Source organism: Bos indicus x Bos taurus, chromosome 27 (assembly GCF_003369695.1).
Source record: "Bos indicus x Bos taurus breed Angus x Brahman F1 hybrid chromosome 27, Bos_hybrid_MaternalHap_v2.0, whole genome shotgun sequence".
Lineage (NCBI taxonomy): Eukaryota > Metazoa > Chordata > Mammalia > Artiodactyla > Bovidae > Bos > Bos indicus x Bos taurus.
The window spans coordinates 30595035-30614756 of NC_040102.1; the positions used below are offsets into that span (position 1 = coordinate 30595035).

Genomic DNA, 19722 nt, shown 5'->3' on the forward strand with positions numbered 1-19722 from the left:
TTCAACAAAATATTACCCTTTTATGTTTACATTTTAAAATGAATTTTTATCAACCTGTCAATCAAATTCTTTCCATTTTTCCCCCCCAGGGACATATTTACCATTTATTTCTGCCGTGATTCATGAATTTCAACATACTAGGAGTTGGACAGCATGAAGTAAAATCTAGACGTTGCCATAGTATAGTTTACTGAGACTTCCATATTCTTGCACTAGAATAGTGTGTATGTGTGTTTTCTGATTCTAAGTGTTTATTTAAGAATGCATTTAAAAATAATAAAAAAGCAAAACACTTAATAAAAATTTAAATCATCAGTAATCCCATTGCACATTGAAAACCGCTGGGCTAAATTTGGCCTCATTTTAGAGTCTCTTTGGACAGACTGTTATTATGGGAACAGGTGTCTCATGCTAAATCTGATTGCACATTTCTGGTTTCCATTAAGGGACAAGGCGCCATCAGAACTCATGTAAAATCTCTGGCTTCATCCCAATTTCAGAAGTCAGTTGTGCAGATGACTCAAGCAAGAGCTTAAAATAGTGGATGATTTAAAAACCAAACCAAAACAACAACAACAAAAAGCTTCCCCTGTGGCCTTGGGAGAAATGTCACTTGTGTAGGTGTGGCTGGAAAAAAAACAACTCCTTCCTCAGTACTGGAACAAGCATGGTTTCTTCCTCAGCATACACAGGGAGTGACTTTAAAGTGGCCTTAGGGCTCATGCAATAAACTGAGACAGCTGTCTTTCTTTGATATGGTGATTACTCTGTGTCTGCATCTCAGAAAACGTAATGAAAGGCACATAGAAATAAGAGATGTTGGAGCCAAGTTGGTCCAATAGTTTAGTACCAATGTCAAAGTCAACTCTATAAACTGTGAATTGGAAGGAACGTGATATTTTGTTCTACCTAACTCTTCAGTGCCCATTCTGTGCACTCATGGCACACATATGCACTCACCATGCCCTCAGTTGGAACACCTTCCCCATATGTTGCCCATTTCAACTCCTACATCAAACTCTGCTGAAATGTAATCTTCCCCACAATGGCTGCCACAGACCTTCCTAAGCAAAGCTGGGCTTTCTCTCCTCTGTGCCTTGTGATATTTTGTATATACTTCCCGTCTACTCTTGGCATGCTTGTCATTGTTCAGTAATTATTTGTCTCTCATTCATCAGAGACAGATAATACTTTGGCCACCTGATGCAAAGAGCCGACTCAGTGAAGAAGACTTTGATGCTGGGAAAGATTGAGGGCAAGAGGATAAGGGGACAACAGAGGATGAGATGGTTGGATGGCATCATTGACTCAGCAGACTTGAGTTTGAGCAAACTCCGGGAGCTAGAGAAGGGCAGGGAAGGCTGTTGCACTGCAGTCCACGGGGTCGCAAAGAGTCAGACATGACTGAGCGACTGAACAACAACAAATTCAATCAGGGAGCTCCTTGGGGAAATTGACTGTCTTAGTTATCTTTGGACTCAATGTCCAGTACCTAGAACACTGCCTAACCTGAGTAAGGATGTACCCGTATGTCAGTTTAACAAAAGACTGACTATGTTAAGGCAAATTGTGGTAGCCTGGGAAATGATGCTTTTACAACCTCTACTGAAATCTGAAGTTTCTTGTGTGAGGAACTGAGAAGGACTTTTCAGATTTCTTTGAATACATTGTCAGTGTTGTTTACCATCTACTCTGCAGAATTTAAAATCTGCTCAATGGAATAATATCCTAGACCCTGTATAAGAATGATACAAGTGAGGTGAACTATGCAAATGAGATGATATAAAACATTTCCATTTTTATTAGAGGTTGGGAAGAAGGCAGATCATTTCTGAGTTTAAAAAAAGAAAACTTTTATTGGAGCCTAGAGAAAGAGTCTGTTTCATAAATTGCATTAAATATTTGGTATGTAAAATTCCGGCTGTTGTTCTGCATTAAATGGATACAATGCACCCCTTACCTAATTAAGAAACCATATGGAGTCAAGACACATTTACATAAACAAAAGCAGAGAAGCCAGCTCTATTGTGTTGTCTCTGATTATGTAACTTGGTTTCCAAGGTGTGGATTTGTTCTCTGACTTAAATATTGCCATGGACCGAATAGTTCCAGACATTGAATGAAATTTAGCTATTTGTAAGGTGCCTTGACTTCATTTAAATATTGCAGTGAAAGGGACCCTGGAATACTACGCAGTTTCCTGCGTTTAATAACTGCTTGCCTGTTAAAGCCAGTAGTTTTGGAATCTGGCCAACAGGAAATCCATTGTATATTATTACATAGCTTTGCAGGATAACCATGTGCCTGGCGTATGGTTTAACAGTTTACTATATGTTTGTTGAATAAATAAATGCCTCAGTGTGTTTTCAGAGTTGGTGACCTAACACAATTGCTCTAGCATACATATGGGTAGCAAACAGAAATGGTATAAACAACAGGTTGTATCATGACAAGCACTGGGATGAAAATAATAACCATCACAAAACCGAAATATGAATATTGGGGTAATAAGTTTGGAGTGGAAATCTAAATCATAGTTATAATTCTTTCTCTTTTGTTTGACGGTCTTTATCCAGGCAATGATACTGATGGCAGTCAGTGGTGGCAAATTATATAACATTTTATTACTTACTGTATTTTATCACATATATTATCTCACTTTACCATCACAGGGTACCCATTTTATGAATGGGAAAAATGGAACTTCAGAATTAAGTTCTTCACCCAAGGCCACAAAATTAAACCAGACTTTAAGTCAGGTTATTTGATTCTGAAAGATCTTTTGTTTTACCGGATTTACTCTTTGCTTTATGGCAGAGTTATTGGTGGAACTTGCAAACACAAATGCATGTTTTGTTGCAGCGAGAAGTGCTCTTTGGAGACAGAAGAGAAAAAAATGAAATGTATTTCAAAATACTCTTGGGGAAAAGGTATGAAAATAATTAAGAATTTCTCAGAATATGTTAAAGCTCAACTTCGTTCATACTCTAACCCATGAAATGCCAGTGCCCTGATGGTCCAGGGTTTTATGAATCCCAGTTTGGAATGACTGTTCCTCTGCTGTGCCCAGTCCTGTTACAGACTTCACATTTCAAACCGTCCAACATTGGCACTTCAACCTGGTTAAATATAAAATGACAAAAGCCCCGGTTCCAGTCCCTTTATTTTTACTGACGTTCACTGCATCGTGGTATATTCCTTGTATTTTAATTGGAGTTTTAGTCGTTAACTATTCCTGCTTAAGAGAGGGGAAGCTATTTCTAAAGGAAACATTGCAAAACCCTTCTCATTATTTTATTCTCAGCCATGCTTGTTCTCTGACTGCTTTGTCTGTTCCTGACTTTAGTGAGGATGCCTGGTCAGTTGACTCTAATCAGTCGAGTCCTTGCTGTGCTGTTCTCTCAAGTGTTTTCTGGAGACCTTTTCTGGGTGTGTCCATAACACACTCATACAGACCTGGAATCACAGTCCAGCCAAAGGGATCACTGAATGACCTTGAAGATGAATGTTACATGTAATGTAAGCAGGTGAGGAGCCACACAGATCCTTTAGCTTCTCATATTTTGGTTTTTTGAGCTGTGTAACACTGAGTGCCCCGGTGGCTCAGATGGTCTGTTAGGCTGTCCATGGGGTCGCAAAGAGTCAGACACGACTGAGGGAGTTCACTTTCACTTCATCGTTGCCATAATGTAGGCACTCACTCAATGACACTATCAGACTTCTAAGGGCCCATTCACTTGAACTGAAATGGAATTGTGAGGTGTTTGAGTCAGATTTGCATTCAAATTCAGTCCCCACTTACTAGCAACATAACTTTAGATAAGACATATATTTGAAGCATTTTCTCAAACGCAGAAAGTGGTACTCAACAACCCGCCACTTAGATGTTATAAAGTTTAAATGACTTAATCCATGTAGAAGGCTTATCACCATAACCCTATAACCATTCAATACATGGCAGCTCTTATTTTTACTCTCTGCTAACGTAGTTCCCTGGTGGCTCAGATGGTAGAGAATCTTCCTGCAACGTAAGATACTCAGGTTCGGTCCCTGGGTTGGTAAGATCCTGACCACTTGGGAATGGCTCCCCACTCCAGTATTCTCGCCTGAAGCATACCATAGACAGAGTACCCTGGCAGGCTACAGTTCGTGGGATCACAAAGAGCTGGACACAACTGAGCAACTAACAACAACAACAAAACCTGCTTTCCATGTTTTGTTTTTAGCTTCCCCGAATACTTAACGCTGTGAGCATTGGGATTTGATAGAGTGAAGCTTCACACTCTGGCTTTCAAACAGAAGATCTTGAGTATCAGTGAGTGTTTCCTGCAGAAACAACGGGGAAAAGCTGACAGATTCTTTGGAGGTGAATGCCTCCTGATGTGTGTTCAGCCTCTGTGTTGTCCGAGCTGGTTGTCTGTGCCTTCTGCAGCTTTTCCCTGTGCTCTTCCTCACTTACAGCAGGAACAAAAGATAGGTTGATGCCCACCACGTGTATTCCTTCTATCAGGAAAGTAAAAGCTTTCTCAGAAACGTCTGTTTATGACTCACTGGCCATCGATGGGTGTCACGTGGCCCTTCCCACCTGGGAAGAAGTAAACTCAGTCTGTGACTTTTCATTCCTCTACCAACTGGGAGAAGGCAGTTGGAGGTTGTCATCAGCATTTGTCACACCGAGTTTAAAAGTACAATCTGAGTTATAAAGCAGTGGTCAGCGTACTGAGATTCCAAGTAAGTTTACCTTGAAGTCTAAAATACCCATGCAGTCTTCCATATGATCATTTATTAAAGTAAGCCATCCCCCGCCACTCGCCTCCAGGCCTAGGATTTGTCAGTTCAGTTCAGTTCAGTCGCTCAGTCGTGTCTGACTCTTTGCAATCCCATGGACCGCAGCAGGCCAGGCCTCCCTGTCCATCACCAACTCCCAGAGTTTACTCAAGCTCATGCCCATTGAGTCAGTGATGCCATCCAACCATCTCATCCTCTGTTGTCCCCTTCTCCTCCCGCCTTCAATCTTTCCCAGCATCAGGGTCTTTTCCAATGAGTCAGCTCTTTGCATCAGGTGGCTGAAGTATTGGAGTTTCAGCTTCAGCATCAGTCCTTCAAATGAATATTCAGGACTGATTTCCTTTAGGATTGACTGGTTGGATCTCCTTGCAGTCCAAGGGACTCTCAAGAGTCTTCTCCAACACCACAGTTCAAAAGCATCAATTCTTCAGATTTGTCAGTAACTTTTGTTTAATGTTATTTAAGTGTATTTGATTTGTGCTGTTCATTTCTGTTGCATAGCTAAGTGTTTCAGTTTAACATATATATACACATACACATTCTTTTTCATATTCTTTTCAATTATTTCATGTTCTTTTCTATTCTGGTTGTTAGCAACTTCTAGGTCCCAGCTTGGAACTTCTGTTGGCAACTTCCTAGTCCAGTGGGTTAAGAAGGGGGTGTCTGCAGGGGAGCAGCCTTCACTTTATGAGGGGAGCATCTGAAGGGCAGGGCACTGCTTCACCAGGAATTCAAGCCTGAGCCTAGGGAGGGTCCTCATGAGGGGAAGCCGGAGATAATCAGTGTGAGAGAAACACCACCCCCAACACTTCAGGATGCACACAAAGCAAACCAGGGGAGAAAAAGGAAAATAGGTTACTCTTCCTGTGCCTGGTAAGTAGCTTCAGTCTGTTGGCCACTTTGTGACTATTATCCAGGCAAGAATACTGGAGTGGGTTGCCGTGCCCTTCTTCAGGGCATCTTCCCGACCCAGGAATTGAACCTGTAGTCTCTTAAGTGTCCTGCATTCACAGGCAGATTTTTTTTTTAACCACTAGCGCTCTTCTGTTTTCACTTCATTTTTTGTCAGAAGGATGCAAAGAAATGGTAATACGTGTACAAATGTATGCCTACAATCTCTCACCTCTCCACTCTTACCGGCACAAATTGACTTTCGTTGTTGTTGCTTTTTGTTTTCCTGAAACCTGGCCTTTTCCGTAAATATACATGATATTTATGTGGCTTCAATAATAGTTAAGATAGAATGTTACATTCAGCCTTTTTTTTTCCTCCTCTGAACGTTGAGATTGATTGATTCTTTTAATTTCTTTTCCTTTTTTTAAAAATTGAAGTTTAGTTAGTGTTGTGTTAGTTTCAAGTGTACAGCAGGGTGATTCAGTTGTGTGTGTGTGTGTGTGTGTGTGTGCGCGTGTACACAAACATATTACTGCCCTGTACCACGATTCTTTGCCGTTCTAGGTTGGCTGTTAAAAGGTATTGAACATAGTTCCCTGTGCTGTTCTGTAGGTCCTTACTGTTTATCTATTTTTTATACAGTCGTGTATATCCATTAATCCTGAACTCCTAGTTTATACCCTGCCATATCCCCTGTGGTAACCGTAACTTTGTTACCTCTGTCTATGAGTCCGTTTCTATTTTATAATTAAGGTTGATTGATTCTTAATGGACGTCCTCGGAACAGCCAGGACACTTCAAGCAGCCTTTCCCGTTCCACTCTTCTACTCTCTGAAGGCTGAACTATTTTATCAAAAGGCGCTTTATTAAAGTAGCAGGAAGCTATCCTAATTGCTTTCAGATCTCTGTGTGTTTTGGGGCTCAGATGGTTAAAGCGCGATTTATCTTATATTCCAGTCATTTTACTTAGGCTGGTTTAATATTGTCTGTTTACTTAGAAAGTGTTTTCTGTGCCCACACCCCATTTCAGTAGTCTCTTCTCACATTTATGCATTGTTATTGATACTAACTGAACAGCAGTGGGTAATGCACACCTGTGTTCACTTGGGCTACCACTTTGGGGCTTTGTATTTGTTCGTCGGGTGACCCTTTTCTGTATCAGTGAATTACTTTGGACAAAACTCAAACCCCTGATGGGAGTGTGAGCTGTTTGATGCCCATATAAAATCTTTTAATACCTCTGCCATTTCCTCTAGTGCATGGATTTACAGAAGCCTGAGGAGACTTGGTATTTATTGAAGATGGAAATTGTTTGAGCAGTCAATAACAAAATGAATTAATATGTGACATATTTTGTGAAGCCCATTGTAAATATAATTTAAAACATTAAAAAAAAAAAACACTTCTCAGATTCTCTCCTGAAACCCTTCTTTTTCCATGTGATAGATACATATTTTATTTTTTGAAGGAGTTTATCAAACTTTTATGGCTTAAACTGTTTGCTCTCTCATTATTTGGAATATTGGCTTTAATGATGGTTTTTTCATCTTGTGAGTTAACTTTTCTATTAACATGAGTTAACTTTTCTGTTACAAATGTATTTGAAAACTTATAAATCTCAAGCTCTTTAATATGTGAACCCCCCCCACACACCTTGATTTGATATATTTAATGAAAAAATAGTTTGGAGAATCAAGCTCTTGTGTTTAATTTATTTCAGTGGTGTAGTACTTACGTATTCCTGTTGGTGAACAGTCTTTCCCATAACTCAGTGCCTTTTATTTCTTTTTTCTTTACACAAACACAAAATTATAGGCATTCATTCCTCCTATGTGCTTTTGTCTTTGATGATACCCACTACAGGCTCTTAAAAGGGCCATTCCACCTAATGCTGTGAGTTTTGTTTACCCTTGAGAGTGCTTAGTCATTTAGCTTCTTGACTCCAGTGTATAGAAATGTCTGTGTTTGTTCAGAATTACAATGATGGCACCCAAGAAGCCAGGTTAGGACACAGACACCTCCTGGCCTCCAGACTCTCTCCTGATAACCTGGATTTTGTTCTGCTGGTTTCATTAGGTCCCTTTTCTCAAGCTTGTCATAAAGACTGGTTTGCTTTGAATGAGAGAAACCCTCTCTTGGGCAGAGTTGATCTTGGTATTGAAGATCAATACCAATACTTGGTATTTGCTTGTTCTTTCTCCGGAATGCCATGGGAAGGCACAAAATAGGGTTCTTCTTGGTTATGCTCCACATTGCTCAGTAGTTATGTCTTTCTTCCCTAGGCCGTGTGCTAGTTTCCTGGGGCTCAAGTCCTTGCTAAATAGAGTAAAGCGGCAATGGAGCAAGGTCTTGGCTCCTGCTTTTTCCTTTTCGTATTATTTCTCTCCACTCATCACTTTCCTATACTTGGGGAGACATATTTATTTCACTTTGAGCAAATGTAACTATAGGTCTTAAACTATAGCTTGTTAGTGATTTGTTTTGGTTCCTAGCCTTCAAAATGAAGTCATCCATGGGTAGAAATGTTGGGGCAGGGAATGATGGTCTAAGACAAGCAGAAGAAATACACATTCCCTTTAGAAGGTTTGGTAAGTTTGGAAAAGAAACTATATCCAAGGTTGAACACCAGTCTCCAAGGTTCATAGGCAAAGAAAGTGGACAGTTGCCAATCCTTTGGACATGTCTTATGACCGACCATTCTTCACCAACATCACCATTATTCATACTCATGTATGGGAAGACCAGATCTATTCCCTCCATTATTTCAGCATTTTGAGGCAGCTGGGGGCCCTCATTGAATACTTCGAGGTAACCACTCACCAGGCTGAATCTCAAGATTCAGCCACAGGTATCTCTCTCAGTTCTGTCAACAAAAATATAAAGATTTAAAGCTGTAGTTAGAGGAGGGCTCCTATTCATTACCTTCACTTGTCCAATAACCCTGGATGTGTGTTAGGCTAAAGGTACCCTATCACGCGAATTCAATCTCTAGACACTAATTCCTCTGCATAGGCCTTGCGGGCGTGCTGATTAGGATGCAGAGTTTTCCAGTACAGATTCTTAGAGCCGGTTGTGTTTCTCACCCGGATGCAGGTGCTGCCAATGTAGACTGTTCTGACACCTCCTTCCATTTCACAGGAACCGACAGTGGTGAAGTCCTCCCTGACTCCATCCCATCGGCTCCTGGGACTCTGCCTCATTTCATAGAGGAGCCAGACGATGCTTATATCATCAAGAGCAACCCCATTGCACTGAGGTGCAAAGCAAGGCCAGCCATGCAGATATTCTTCAAATGCAACGGCGAGTGGGTCCATCAGAATGAGCATGTCTCTGAGGAGAGTCTGGATGAGAGTTCAGGTAAGAATGGGAAGCAACGGAAGAATCTGTGGTAGCTTCTCAGATTTTTCTGTCAATATGATTGGGGAAACCTGTGTTAAGTCAGACACCTTATTTGAGTGAAGTCATGTTAACAGTATCCGAGGAATATAAGAGGAAGTCGTGTCTTGAAATGACCCCACAACACTCCTGCTGGTCTACTCCAATATGGTAGACGAGCATTTTTTATTTTCCTGCTCTATATCACATTAAGACCTAATTTTGTATAAAAGTTAATATTCTCCCTGGAAATAAAATCAGGCAGTCACTGTTTTCATTTTCTGAGTTCTGAATATTTTTTTCATGACATAAATCTTTCAAGAAGCACCCTTTTAAGCAGCCTAAATTCAGTTTCTCTAATCTTTCTTCCTGGCTATTATTCTTGTATGCTTCATTCTTTACAGCTGATGGTTTCTGAGTCGTCTGAGTTCTTTTGATTACTGTGTAATGATAAAGAAGTTCACATTAGAAGACCAGATTTGAATAGGATCTCCTGTATAAAAGAATTTCAGGACCATCTTTATTAGCTGGCTGATTTGTCTGGTGAGGAGTGATGATGAGAATAGTGATCATATTAGCTAATATTTATTGAGCACTTACTATTTAACCAGACCTTATCTAAGCTTCTGATACACATTATCCTACTGTCTTCTCAACAGCCCTCTGGGATAAATAATGCTGTTATTGCCTTCTTATAAATAAGGGAACGGAGGCTCAAAGAGATTAAGTGAACTGTGGGCTTGCTTGTGCTGGATATCTAAATAAGATCATTTGACTCAAAACTTTCAAAATGTATTACTTTTATATTTTAGCATATAATAAAAACAGTATATGCTTTTGAACTTTGGCTTCTCAGACTAACAGAAAATTTAGCCTCATCCTAAATCCAATTTGATGTTACTCTATGTTATTGATTTTTATTAGTTCTAAACTTACTAGATGTCAGATTTGGAATAAATAAAGTCATGAATAATTAGGAAGTTGTATCAGCTTAATTTATTAACTATATACCAGTCCTGATTAGTACACTAAGCTAAGTCTTTCAGAGTATTCCAGGAAGGGGAGGAGGCAAACTCTGATGTAGACCTTCATACCTACTAATAGGTATGACCTATTATAAGCTACTAATATATTATGACCAGTATAAGTGCAAATGAAGTTATGATAAATGTCTAAAGAGAAGTAGATGGTGCTAGGGAGGATTTTAAAAAATCATGTCTAACTGGGACTCTCAGGAAAGGTGTGGAAGGCATAGCATTTGAAAAGAGCATTGAATATGTAATTCTATTAAGCATAATTGATGCTACACTCTATTGAAGAGAGAGGGGTCTCAGTGGTCAATATTAGCAAATGAAAGAAAGCTGAGTGTGTGTTCTACTTAGTTTGGTTTGGTTGAAATATAAAATTGATACAGGAGATAGCAGTTGATAGCTGGAAAACAGCTGAATTAGTGGCATGAAAGACCTCAAATATCAGAGCAAGAAGTCCTTTACTCAATTTTATGGATATTTTCTTAATGGTAGGGATTGATTATATTGACATACAGGAATGCAATGGCTTTGAAACTATACTTCAAAAGATGAATCTGGAACAAGCCTTTGGGATGGTAAGGAGAAGCAGGAATGGAGAAGTTAAGAGACTTGAGTAATTCAGCTGAGAAAGTAAGGTCTGCTTCTTGAGAAATGGCCACAGAAATAAAAACTAGATAGCTAATGTGACAAGCAGTGTCACAAATCGGACTTAATAGCTGAATGATTGAATGAATGGAGAAATAAAAATGAATCTCTTAACAGAAGGAAAAGGGTTATGCAATTAATATTAGTAATCACATTAGCAAGGAGAAAAGTCTGAGATCATTGTTTGAACAAACTATACTTGAAATACTTACGGGATAATGAAGAGATATAGATCTGGAACTAAGGCCCTCATTGTAAAGAGTGAACCCATGGAGATGGAGGAGTTGTCAAGAGAGAATGGGCAATATGACAAGAAAATGGACCTGGAGACGCAGACACACCTCCTGAGGAGTCAGAAGAGGAACATCCGCACCCAACAAGGAAGTAAGCAGGGTATGCTGTGTTCCAAAGCAGAGGGGGAAAATCATTCCATAAAGATCTTCAGATATTACTCTGTCTCTGCCTAGGAACAATGAAGGAGGCAAAGAACTGAACATATATATCAACAGTGCTAATGATTATGCAGTCTGAGCTAATTTGGGTTTGTAGCATAAATGTATCAAAAGGTAGAGAATCACAATTCCCTAATCATTCCACTTTGGAATTAGAATGAGGAAGAAAACAGAAGTGCTTGTTTTAGATATACTATTTTTCAGACCAAAAGCATGCTTAGAATTCCAGTTTCTAAATGTGAGGATGGGAAGGGATCTCAGTGGTCAACATAACAGCTCTGTTTTGTTTATTAAAATAAAAGGTTCCAAGAAATACAAGTAGTTCTTGGCATAGCTATTGCTAGAACCCAGATCTCCTGATCTTCACTATGGATATGTTTCCTTGGTACTATAAAGGACCATACAGATTCCTATGGTCTCCTTCCCAATCAAAATATTGACAAATTTCCTTACTGACATCAGGATGGGTTTCATCACCTGTCTCAGCATTTTCTATCATCAAACTGTTTAATGTTTAATTTCCCAAGTATAATCCTTATTGCTATTCCACTGGAGTTTGTCTGTTCCTTTCCATCTCAGCCATGTCTCCAAGGGCTAATCCCTTATTTTATGTTGTATTTCCAGCACTGATAGAAGTTGGTAACAATTAAAGGTATAGAGACATTTCCAGGATTCCAGGTATAGTTTCCTCCTTTAAAGAAGGGTTTGGCAAAAATCAAAACCAATGAAAAGAACAAACTGAATCTTCGTATTGGGAAAGTTTTTGCTTCTGTGTTCCAAAGATTGGGATCATGGAGAGACCTAGGTGAATAAATCTGGTGTTAAGAGAGTTTGAGTCACAAACAGCAATCTCATTTACCTTTGCATGAAGACTTCCAAGAAAACTCTTGATATTTGGGGAGAGAGCAACAAAGGGAACAGCATTGCCCATAGGACAAAAGCCTATAGAACAATGTGAAATATGAAAGGTATATGTCTCTTAAACTCAGCTAGTCCAACTGGAGAGGGACTCAGATACTAGTGGCTCCATAGGGTTGTGTGTTTTTTCCTCAGACATTTCTGTCCTAGATTTTGCCAATAATGAACTGAAAGTAGCAGAAAACCTTTGGGTAAACTGCTGCAAATAACAGATAGGAAGAACATTGAAAAATGGTCAGCTATTATTTTATACTACTGCTAGAAAATCCTATATCCATTCTCATTTAAAAACCTCTTGATAAATATTGCAGGCCCATTTAACACTCTACCCTCTTGTAATTTCACAACATTCAGTTTTGTCATTGCTTCCTGCTTTTAATTCCTTTCTCATTGCTAGGCAACTCCATGTCTTGAAGACAGCGGCGTTGATTACATTCTCTGCCTCCATGTAAAAGGCTCTGCCTTTGCTTCCTTTAAAAATAAAATAAAATTAAAAAAGACCAATAAAAGTCACAAATTTCAAAGGAACTTGGAAGAACAAAAAAAAATCATAAATGACAAAATCTGAAGAGATTATACACTGATTTTAAAAAACAAGCGTTTGAGAAAGAACTTAAATTTTAACAACTACCTTTTGAAAAGAATTTAATAAGCACAACCTTTTCTTCCAAGTTATTTTGATTGAATCAATAGAAAAGAAATGTCTCTCCCTAAAACTGTTTTTTTCTTCTGTGTGCTTAATGAAAATCGCTGTCTACCGAACACTGCAATTATGTTTCCTAAGCTCTGTATTCAGTGGAAAAGTGGACACTGGAGCAAGATGAGTGGAGATATTAGACCCCAAACTAATGCATAAGTGCAATTAAGTTTGGAAACAAAATGGCCTCAGGTATTGAAAAATAGATGCATTACCCCTCCCTTGGGTTTCTTCACTGTGGAGCTGGAGAACAGGAGTTGGCTACCTTACAGCCTTAATGGCTTTTGATGGGGTCTGAAAAATAGTTCCTGCCAGTCCAGGGGGAGTGAATGACACCAGGAGACCAAGAACAGTGGGACCACATTTGACCAGGGGTAGACTGACGCGACGCAGCAGCAGCAGCAGCAGAGAATTATCCATGCTGTTAAGAAGTTGAAAAGTATCTGCTTCAATATCTTTGGCCAACATGGTCTCCATTTTTTAATCCCAGAGAACTTTGATATCCTTTTTACTTACAGGTTTTCTTTCTTCACTGAACTAATGGGAAATGCATAGGACCTGGGAATGCTGGGAGTCCACATAGAATCTTTTGTATTTCCAAATTGGAAGCAATAAGTCCTTTCAGTTGTTAAAGGCTGCAAACTGCCTTTGGTCTTTTCTGGTAATTTGGCCCCGTCATCTAACAGTTCAAATAAGAAGAAAAAGGATTGTGTGTTTTCATGCAATTTAGCTTGGAAAACCCAGAGCAAGAGTTCTTTCCTGCAAAAGGCACAATTTATTTGACATGAGTTACTGTGTTTGCACAGACATGGCTATACCTCTTAGTAATGTACACTTGTAGTTCTCTGCACAAGCCAAGCAATCCCCTTTCATTTGTTCTGCCTCATTTCATTTGGAAATATGGGAAGTCTTCTTCCTTTATTTTTCTTCAGTTAACATCTGGAGTTGAGAGGCAGTCCCAGTTCAGGCATCGTGCCCCTGAGAAAAGGGTGGATTGTTCCAGTAACCCAGAAATTAAGAGTTTTAATATAATAAGCAAGTGTGTGTGCACACACACACACACAGAGAAGAACAATAACCAGGAAAACTCATCCTTGGCAAGCAGGATAATGTAGCCTGTGGGAAGCTTGAGTTATCAATAAGCTTAGCTACTTCTTTATTGTTCAATAAAAACGGAGTTCCCTTAACAAGCCTCCCTGGTTCTTATTCTGCCTTGGAGATATCGAACTCTAATGAGTGAAATAATGTGTATTTCAATGCATTATGGGAAAAGTCTCAACTCCAGTAAACTAATATTTTTCTTCTTAAAGAATATCATTTCAGGGATTTCACTGAGAGATTTCCTTCATAAAGAACTGGAGTCACTCTCTGGGGAGAAGAGGTTAATGGATTGTGTTGAGAAAAGGGAGAAGAACAGAAATAAAAATGTATTAAATCTTTAAAATTTATATCTAAGAACTTTGCTATGCCGGTGATGGGGATTTGGATATAGTATCTTCCAGAAAACCATTAATTTGAAGTTACCTTCAGTGTTCACAAATCACCAGGATACATTTGGGAAGCATATATTTGAGACCACAGAACACAGAAAAATCCATCTCTCAACTGTTCCATTGCCAGTTTGTTGGTTTAAAACTCACGTTTATAGAAACATTCTTCCACCCCACCCAGGTTTTATCCTGTTCATTACTCTGTTTCTCAGAGAGGACCCACCTATTCTAAAAAGGTGTTCGGGAAAATATTATGAATTCCTTCCCAAAATTTGTGACAGAACATGCAGACCTTGTCTTGTGTGTCTAATTTAAATCTGTCCTACCAAAAAAAAGCTGTTTAATATCATTTCATTCATAGCAGAGACAGAAGGCAGCTAACCATCTTATATAATTTAATGGCAAATCACGATATCAGCCCGATATTTGTTCTAAACCCTAAATTCTTAAGCAGTGTCTTTGGACTTTTATAGTCTTTTCTGTTCATACAGCATTTAGAAGTGTGTTTGTTTATGCGAAATGGGAATTATAAAGATATTTTAGAAACTGAGGATAGTCCTGTGGTTAAGAGTGTCAATATTAGTGCAGTATGACACCTACCATTTTTGAGATCTGTTTATCCATTTACAGACTTTCTTAAGGTATGTATGTTGCTTAGTATCCTTTCACTTCAGCTTTGCCTTGTATAACATGGCAGTTATAATTGTATCTACTCTGGAAACTATAGTAGGGGTGGTAGAACCTAACGTGTGTGACATACTTAGCTCAAGGTCTGGTATATAGCAAATTCCCAGTCGAGGTTAGCCTTCAAAATGATAAATATAAAACTGCTAAAATTGTGTGTTATTTTATCTTTTCAGTTGTAAAACATTTCATTGTGTTTTACAGTATTACCAATGTTTAAATAGACGCAGTAGTAGTTTCTATGCTTCTAAAAACAAATAGAAAATTATGAACTTTTACAGTTCCAAAAAGTGCTGGTATGTTGTTGTTGTTCATTCACTAAGTCATGTCTGACTCTTTGCAACCCCATGAATCGCAGCACCTGAGGCTTCCCTGTCCTTAACCATCTCCCAGAGCTTGCTCACACTCATGTCCGTTGAGTCAGTGATGCCATCCAAGCATCTCATCCTCTGCCACCCTCTTCTCTTGTCCTCAATCTTTCCCAGCATCTGTATTATTAACAGGTAAAGAGTTGTCTTTCATGGAATGACATCTCATTTGCCTAGGATTCACTGCATTGATACACATTTTGTCTTGGTGATTCCCAGAGCCCCTGGTATCACCTAGGGAGATAGAATTGGTGGGATAATCTCAGGATGATTTACTACCAGGAAGTTGTTGTAGTGTCTGCAGGAATGAAAAGCCATTGACTGGGGCAACAGGGTTGGAAATCATGAGTGGGTTACCCACAAGCTGTGAGTGTGAGGTCTGAGTAAGTCATTCAGGGGTCCTGTCCTCTAAATAACTCTCCCTTCCCTACTCCTGCCTCTTAAGTTTCCCTTCTGTCTGTTATCAGACCACACTATCAAGTTAATTTACTTTCCTCTGCCAGACACCTCTGTGATGATTAATTCTAATCTCCGGTGAGGATGAAACTGGAGAGCTTGGGTGTATTCTTAGTTTCTGTACTTAAGACTGAACTTGCCATACTTCTGAGGGATACGTGGAGTGGTTATTATCCAGGGGAAACTAAAGAGTATTCATTAGGCATAGTGCACTTTCAAAGAAGGATTTTTTTTTTTTATCAAAATACATTTTAATCTTGTTGCTAGGATAAAGTGGCAAAAGACATTTAGCCCTAATTAAGCATCTGCCAGTAAAATGAAATATGGATCTACCTCTCAATTAGCTCCATTTAATTTGCTACTTTCAGTATAGCATGTTGGCCTGAAGACGTGTAAGCTCCCTTAAGAAATGGAAGCACAGTTCCATCTAAAGGCTTCTTTGCATCTCAAAGTTTTAAAACTTCAAATACGGATCAGATTCATGTGTCTTTACTAGAGCCTTGCCCTAGACCCCGAGCTAAATACTGGGCCTTCAGGTTGTAGGTAGAATGGCGCCCACCCTAGAAGCTTTTGGTGGTGCTATAGAGAGGTTAAAAGCTTATCTTGTGTGATCTTTGGCCACCTGTGCTTCTCCTGTTGTAGAATTTGTCACACTCCAACGTTTGGGCAGGTTGAAGTGTCTCCTGCTCTATCCACAGCTCCTTGAGAACGAGAATCTTCATCATTTGCTTTGTCACAGTATCTTCAGCGCCTGGCAAAGTAGCAAGCATATCTGAGGCCTCAGTACAATGTTTTAAAATAATGTATGTTGTCACTGTGTCTTTGATCTTTTTCTTATGATACGGGACCTGCAGCAAAATAATAGGACTAGTAACACCATGGTTTTAAGATGATGGATATGATGACGTTAATAGAAGTAAAGGGACATACAAATGATATAATGATTAGTCAAGAATGATATGTTCTTCAAAATTTGGGGAAGCTTACTGTTTGAGTCTACTTTCTGGGCTCTAAACCTTGGCTTCCTGTTGTTGTTCAGTCACCAATCATGTCCAATTCTGTGCATCCCCATGGATTACAGCATACCCTTCTTCCCTCTCCTTCACTGTCTCCTGGAGCGTGCTCAAATTCATGTCCATTGAATTGGTAATGGCATCTAACCATCTCTTTCTCTATCGCCCCCTTCTCCTCCTGCCCTCAATCTTTCCAGGCATCAAGGTGTTTTCCATAGAGTTGGCTCTTCGAATCAGATGGCCAAAGTATTAGAGTTTCAGCATCAATCCTTCCAATGAATATTCAGGGTTGATTTCCTTTAGAATTGACTAGTTTGACCTCCTTGGGGCTCTCAAGAGTCTTCTCCAGCACCACAATTCAAAAGCATTCTTTGGCGCTCAGCTTTCCTTATGGTCCAGCTCTCACATCTGTACATGATTACTAGAAAAACCATAGCTTCCGCTACTTTTGTTGGCAGAATGACATCTCTGTTTTTAAATTTTAATTGATCCTTGCTGTCTAGGTTTGTCATAGCTTTCCTTCAAAGGAGCAAACGTCTTTTAATTTTATGGCTGCAGTCACTATCCACCATAGTGGATTCATTTTGGGGTGCCCCAAAATAAAATCTGTTGCTTCCACTTTTTTCCCCTTCTATTTGCCAGGAAGTGGTGGTACTAGGTACTAGATTCCATTATCTTATTTTTTCTAATGCTGAGTTTCAAGCCAGCTTCTTCACTCTCCTCTACTACCTGGACTGCTGCTGCTGCTAAGTTGCTTCAGTCGTGTCCAACTCTGTGCGACCCCATAGACGGAAGCCCACCAGGCTTCCCCGTCCCTGGGATTCTCCAGGCAACAACACTGGAGTGGATTGCCATTTCCTTCTCCAATGCATGAAAGTGAAAGGTCAAAGTGAAGTTGCTCGGTCGTGTCTGACTCTTCGCGACCACATGGACTGCAGCCTACCAGGCTCCTCCGTCCATGGGATTTTCCAGGCAAGAGTACTGGAGTGGGTTGCATCGCCTTCTCCGACTACCTGAACTAGTAAGAGACAAATGGGAAATGGCCCCTTGCATACATGGTGGAGTCACTTCTTCAAGTAGAATGGGCTGTTTTCCCTCTTCTTAGTAGACAGTGGAATGAGATGGGGCTGTGTCAGAGCCAGGTACACACATCAGAGGGAATGAGGGATCTAAGGAGATGCTGGTCTGTTAAAGGAGGTTCTTGAATAAGAGGTGGTTGCTTCTCGTGGGCAGTTTGATATTTTTTTTTTTTCTCTTGCCCTAAATTGAGCAAGATCCCATGCTACTCGTGAAGTTGTATTAGAATAGTTCTTTGGAGCTTTATCTGTGGAAGCTAACTCAGTAGACTCATTCTCTGGGCTAATTCCCGATCATGAAACTGCTCAGTGTAGCAAACCAGGCGTGGACTAGGCATGACACGGGCTAGAACAGCCCAGGGAAATGGGCACGGAGATCACGCTGGAAAACAGTTCACCACAATCTAGTTGCAAGCCTCTTAACTACTTTTGTGTGGTTTGAAAATATTACAGGAGGAAGAGGGATTCTCCTTTTTTCCCCTTGAATCTGGTTATTTAGTTATCTGAGTATCCCACTACAGAGAACTTCCAAAGACTGAACATTCAGTTGTGGTGACATGTTTAGCCTCAGAGAACCATGTGAAACCCTCCCCATGCACCCATCCCCAGGTACATCTGAGAACTGGTTTGCAGAAAAAACCATGGCAGGATGGTATTGATGGGCTTCCTGAAAGTCTGATAATAATCAGAAGATGAAAAGCAGAGGGACAGCTGTTAGGTACTGGCTGCAGCTGGCATGGTGCTGAATGTTAAGTACTACTCTAGAACCCTTTTCTAAAGAACAAGTTAGGACTTAAGCTAGAGCCCTTTTGTTAAAAGTGGACCAGAAATAAATACTCTGTATCATCTTAGGGAAAAACTCAAATGGGCTTTTTGGTCAACCTGATAACGTTCAGCCTTTTTCTCTCTGTTTCCTCCTTTCTTCTAATATCTCTCTTCTCTGAACAGTGAAACATATACTTCAATTAGTTTGAAAATTCCCTAACTTTTATTCTCCCAACAGGATTAGACCTGCTAAGAGTAACTAGTGTTTCCTATCTGATAAATACGGGGATTATAGCAATAACTGCTGTCAGCATTTTTCTCATTTAAACAAATAACGGTGACACATGATGAAGCTCTGTGCGGCTCTGTTGTGTTTAGTACACGCGGAGCAATTACTCATCTGCTGCCAGCATTCGTCTCTCTACAACTAAACCATCCACAGCGTAGAAAGCTTATTAGCATTTCAGTTCCATAGTCATATTTTTATCTTCTGTAAGACTCTCCTCCATAACAAAGGCTGATGGTTATAATTTGCACAATAATTTAAAGGGTTGGACTTTTCCGTGCCTATTAGAGTTGCACAAGTTATCAGGTACCAGGCTCGTCTTATTTATGACATGCCAGCTTCCATTTGCCTGGGATTTTTGTTCCCCTGTAGCACTTCCTCTGAACAAGTTAGCTGTCATCTCTTGAGATGGAGAAGTAGATGATGATCTCTACAACAGTATTCATTGAGGGGGGCTGGGGGGTGGGTAAAGGTGTCCGGAAATAGAGCTGCTTTCAACGAATGTTTCTCAGATGTGATTTCTCATGTATATATGTAAATGCACACATTTATACATTTATGTGTATACGTTTATTAATGCATGTACACACTGTGCTCAGTCGTGTCTGACTCTTTGTGATCCCATGGACTGTAGCCCGCTAAGCTCCTCTGTCCATGGGATTTCCCAGACAAGAATACTGCAGTGGGTTGCCGTTTCCTCCTCCAGGGGATCTTCTGGACCTGGGGATCAAACCTGCATCTCTTAGGTCTCCTGCATTGGCAGATGGATTCTTTACCTTTGCAC

At 39.9% G+C, this 19722-nt stretch overlaps 1 protein-coding gene across 10 annotated transcripts in view; it reads left to right on the forward strand.

Moving 5' to 3' along the window:
* UNC5D (unc-5 netrin receptor D) overlaps window positions 1-19722 on the forward strand; it is a 684626-nt gene that overhangs the window by 352777 nt on the left and 312127 nt on the right. For all 10 annotated transcript variants that reach the window (XM_027529851.1, XM_027529855.1, XM_027529846.1 and 7 more), the window contains exon 2: window positions 8821-9039. In XM_027529851.1, coding sequence (XP_027385652.1) covers window positions 8821-9039 — 219 coding nt within the window. The remainder of the gene's footprint in view (window positions 1-8820; window positions 9040-19722) is intronic.